Raw genomic sequence first — 4,615 nt, 5'->3', positions numbered from 1 at the left:
AGCGCCAGCTGTGTGGAATATATTAAACCATCTTCTCTCACTGCAGCATTTAAATGAAATAACTTAAAGAGATGTTCTAGATACAGTAGTAAGTATTTAAAGAGGAGACGTGTCAAACTTAACCTAAGACCTACGATGAGCCAGGGTGGAAACAGAACGGTTGGCTTCTAGTCACACACTTTGTTCATGGTTATATTCGGGGAGATTCTTCCGGAAACTGTAGTGATGATTTTCATCAGGGTGATTTTGGTCAAATCAAGAGTGACAACAATATTTACTTCTCTCATTGAGTCAAAGCTTCTCCAGTTTTTGATTTTCAGGTGTGTAACGAGCTGTCTGTATGGTCTGTCATAAAGTGCCTTAAGAGTTGTGCAGACATAATAAGCTATATTTTAACACTTAATATTAACAACCACAGAAAACAAGATGACGCAGGACATTGTACCCACAGCCTGCTAAGACTCTTCAGAACGATTGCTGCATCGATACTATTGTTAATTACGAGTAGGATTAGGACACCAACGTAAAAACTAATCAGAGAAAGCTTTTTGTAGTCACGTATGTTAGAGCGCTGGACAGCAGCGGCGTGTGATGCGACGCTCGTTAGTAGTAAGTTAATTAAAGCCCTCTCACGAGTCTAACGAAGCCTTGACACATTGTCCTCCCTCCCCCCTTTCAACAGCAACGTTTGTCGTTCTTTGTTTATTTCGCTCGTATCGCTATCCACCTTCTCATCGCTCAAAAAGGATTTCTAAAGAAAAAAAAAATGCATATCTCGTTAAATCTTCTCCTGCGTCGTGGAATCCATGAATCCGTTAAATCGGAAAACACTTTTCCTCCTTTCCTCTCCGCCGTCGTCTTCGTCTTTGTACATTTCTCCGCTCCGTTTTGGCTCCTCCTCCTCCTCCCCCCCCCCCCCCCCCCCCCCCCCCCCCTCCCCCCCAGGGGGCGGGGCGCTGGGCTCCCCTGGGGGCGGGGCTACACCACGTCGCTCTCCACCACGCACTGGTCCGTGTACTCCTTCACCAGCTCCACCCGCAGCACGGTCCTGCACAGCTCCACCATGGGCGCCCAGAGGGCGGGCTCCAGGAACAGCTGACACATGACGCTGCCCCGCAGGCCGGCCGTGTGGCGCCGCAGGTGGGCCAGGTACTGCCGGCGCACCTGCGACAGGTCCTTCCCGAACATGTCGATGTTGAGGTAGTACCTGGGTCGGGGGGGGGGGGGGGGGTCGTGATCGGTATCGTGAGGTACGGACGCATCTATCTGCCTGTCTGTCTGTCTATCTCTCTATCGGTTTGTCTGTCTATCTCTCTGTCTGTCTTTCGGTCTGTCTGTCTGTCTGTCTGTCTGTCTGTCTGTCTGACTGTCTGTCTGTCTGTTTTGTCTCCTCTCTCTATCGGTTTGTCTGTCTGTCTGCTTGCCTCTCTTTCTGTCTCTCTCTGGTTTAATGTTCAGCAGAATGTTCCAGATCTAACCCAGGTGTATTACGTTAAATATACATTCTTTATAATATAATTATAAACCGACATATTTTCCGTGCATCTTTCGTTGCTCGGTACTTTTAACGAATTACCACTGCCGTGTAATTTCGGTTGTGGCAGCGAAATACAGAACCTCAAAGCAATCCGTTCAACAGCCTTCTGCTAAACTCATCGCAGCCTAGACGGGGGCGCTGAAGCAGGCGGCGGGAGGGTGTCTCACCAGTCGTCCCCGATGGGCACCCTGATGGGGAAGGTGCAGAGGCTGGCCACGCTGGGTGCGTCCTCGTCGTCCACCACCCAGTCGATGTCCTTCTTCAGCAGGATCTCCATGTTGCTCGGCAACAGCTTGTATGGCTGCCAGTCCTGCACGACGGTGAGGTTGGGCAGGATGCCGTGCAGCAGGTCTGCGCCCAGGTACAGCCGGTGGATGGCGGCCGCGTCCAGATGGACGGGGGGCGGGGCCGGGGGCGGGCCGGTGGAGGAGGCGGAGCTCAGCTCGGCGCCGTCCGGCCCCAGCTCGGCCAGACGGAGCTTCAGGTCCTCGGCTCTGAAACGTACCAGCAGGATGCCCTGGAGGGGGCGAGAGAGAGAGGGAGGGGGCGAGAGAGAGAGAGAGAGAGAGGTGGTGAGAGAGAGAGGGAGAGAGAGAGAGAGAGAGAGAGAGAGAGAGAGAGAGGTGGTGAGAGAGAGAGAGAGAGAGAGAGAGAGAGAGAGAGAGGTGGTGAGAGAGAGAGAGAGAGACAGAGAGACAGACAAACAGAGAGAGAGACAGAGAGAGAGACAGAGAGAGAGACAGAGAGAGAGACAGAGAGAGAGAGAGACAGAGACAGACAGAGAGAGAGACAGAGAGACAGAGAGACAGACAGAGAGAGAGACAGAGAGAGACAGAGAGAGAGACAGAGACAGAGACAGAGAGACAGAGAGAGAGAGAGAGAGAGAGAGAGAGAGACAGAGACAGAGAGACAGACAAACAGAGAGCGAGACAGAGAGCGAGACAGAGAGAGAGACAGAGAGAGAGACAGAGAGACAGACAGACAGAGAGAGAGACAGAGAGAGGACCCCTGGGGGTCCGGGGGCGGTGGCTACCTGCTTGGTGATGAGCCGGTACTTCTGGAAGTCCTTGGGGCCCAGCTGGTCGTCGCGGGTCAGCCGGCTCACCTTCACCTCGGGGTACTTGGCCTTGGTGAGCTGGGAGCAGAACCGCAGCAGCTCCCCGGCCACGCCCCGGCCGCGCTCCGGGGTGGCCACCCGCAGACCCTCCACCAGCATGGTCTCCCCGTCGTCGATCACACACACCGACTCCAGGGCGATCTGGGGGGGGGGGGGGGTCAGGGAGTGAGCAGTCCTCGATACAGTCACATCCCCCCCCATCATCCCCCGCCCCCCTCTTACACACTTATTGTCCTTCAGGATAGTACCTAGCACGGTGTAGCGTCTTACCCTAGCTGTCTGTGTTGTCTACGGGGAACGGGTTAACCTAGTGATAGTTAGTGCTGGCACCTGGTTCTATGAACTTCCTTACTGTACCCACAGAGGCACATTGTTGTTTCTCTTTCTTCTGTCAAATGTACTTGTTGTAAGTCGCTTTGGATACAAAACGTCTGCCAAACGCCCTGAATGTAAATGAAAAACAATGGATGGACTGCAGTAGGATGGAAACGCCACAAAAAAGGCAATTTTGTACAAATTAGTCTTAAGAGTCCAAAGCCTAAATAGAGTGTAATATGAATGAATTCAGGCCCAAAACAGCAACTTTTTGGCCTCACCTAAGATGCATTAAAAGCAGAGTAAATTACACATATCACATAAACATTTACGATTCAAAGTAATTTTGCTCATTGGCAGTAGTTAACCCGGTTTACTGCTCTTTTATAGTCAGGACTTTACTTTTGATGACTTATACAGTCACCCATACAGGACTCAACTACCGTGTTTTAAACAGCAAATCAACCGCAATTGACACACCACGCGAACACTGCAGCGGTCCCTCGCACGTGCAGTACCAAGTATTTGCCTAGAGAGGGCGCTGTTCCTGACATTAGAGTAACGGAAACCTATGCTGCTAGTTAGTAAAATAAACGAAAAATACGCGACTGCAGTTATCATATGTAGTTGGAGTTAAACATAGTTTCCTGGATATCATGTAGTTCTAAAAAATAATAGACGTAAAAACTTTTTAGACTAAAAAAACGTAAAAGCGTGTAAACGTTGTCCACCCACCACTTTGCCCTGCTTGCGGGCGAGAACCACGGTGCGATTGGTCTCCTGCATCCAGGCCCCGTAGCGGGTGGGCAGGTAGTCCAGACCCCCGTAGATGTGCTGGCTCATGGCCATGATCTCATCGAAGTCCTCCTCGGTCGCCACGCTGAAGTGGAGGCCCGCCTGGGAGGGGGTGTCAGGGTGTTGGGGAGCCGAGAGGCTGTTCTCGATCTTCATGCTGGGAGAACTGGAGGGGGGAACAAAATGGAGGCGTGAGCGGGAAACGGGGAATTTATATATTTGTTTATTGACAACGTCTTTTTGTATTCTAATTGGTATTCTATTTTCTATTTTCTATTTCTTGTTTGTATTTTGTCCCTTAGCACCGTATGCCTCACACAGTATTGCTTTGTATTCAGTGGTGTAGTAGTGTATTTAGTATTTTCGTAAACTTTACACCGTAAGCAGTTTGAGAGAGAGAGAGAGAGAGAGAGAGGGAGGGAGAGAGAGAGAGAGAGAGAGAGAGAGACTGCAATGGATCAAAAAGGAAGAAAGGTTGTGAGAAGAGGGGAACAGGGGGGGTGACTCCCTCTGTCTCTGTCTCTCTCTCTGTCTCTCTCTGTCCCTCTCTCGCTCTCTCTCTGTCTCTCTCTCTCTGTCTCTCTCTGTCTCTCTCTCCCTCTTTCTCTCTCTCTCTCTGTCTCTCTCTCTCTCTCTCTCTCTGTCTCTCTCTCCCTCTTTCTCTCTCTCTCTCTGTCTCTCTCTCTGTCTCTCTCTCTCTCTGTCTCTCTCTCTCTCTCTCTCTCTCTGTCTCTCTCTCTCTCCCTCTCTCTCTCTCTCTCTCTCTCTCTCTCTCTCTGTCTCTCTCTCTCTCTCTCTCTCTCCTCTCTGTCTCTCTCTCTCTCTCTCTCTCTCTCTCTAAAAGGCTCATC

The 4,615-nt window shown here is 51.1% G+C and overlaps 1 protein-coding gene across 1 annotated transcript; it reads right to left on the bottom strand.

Moving 5' to 3' along the window:
• Positions 1-978: 978 nt before the first annotated feature.
• Positions 979-3,920, bottom strand: nat16 (N-acetyltransferase 16; the record flags this gene model as incomplete). Its single annotated transcript, XM_079758500.1, has 4 exons — positions 979-1,207; positions 1,705-2,054; positions 2,571-2,795; positions 3,705-3,920. 4 exons carry the CDS (start codon positions 3,918-3,920, stop codon positions 979-981), a joined length of 1,020 nt encoding a protein of 339 aa, XP_079614626.1.
• Between the last annotated feature and the right edge of the window lie 695 nt (positions 3,921-4,615).

Source organism: Pollachius pollachius (genome assembly GCF_949987615.1).
Source record: "Pollachius pollachius genome assembly, chromosome: 20".
Taxonomy (NCBI): Eukaryota; Metazoa; Chordata; class Actinopteri; order Gadiformes; family Gadidae; genus Pollachius; species Pollachius pollachius.
The sequence above is the reverse complement of the archived record's forward strand: the minus strand, read 5'-3'. Positions and strand labels throughout refer to the sequence as shown.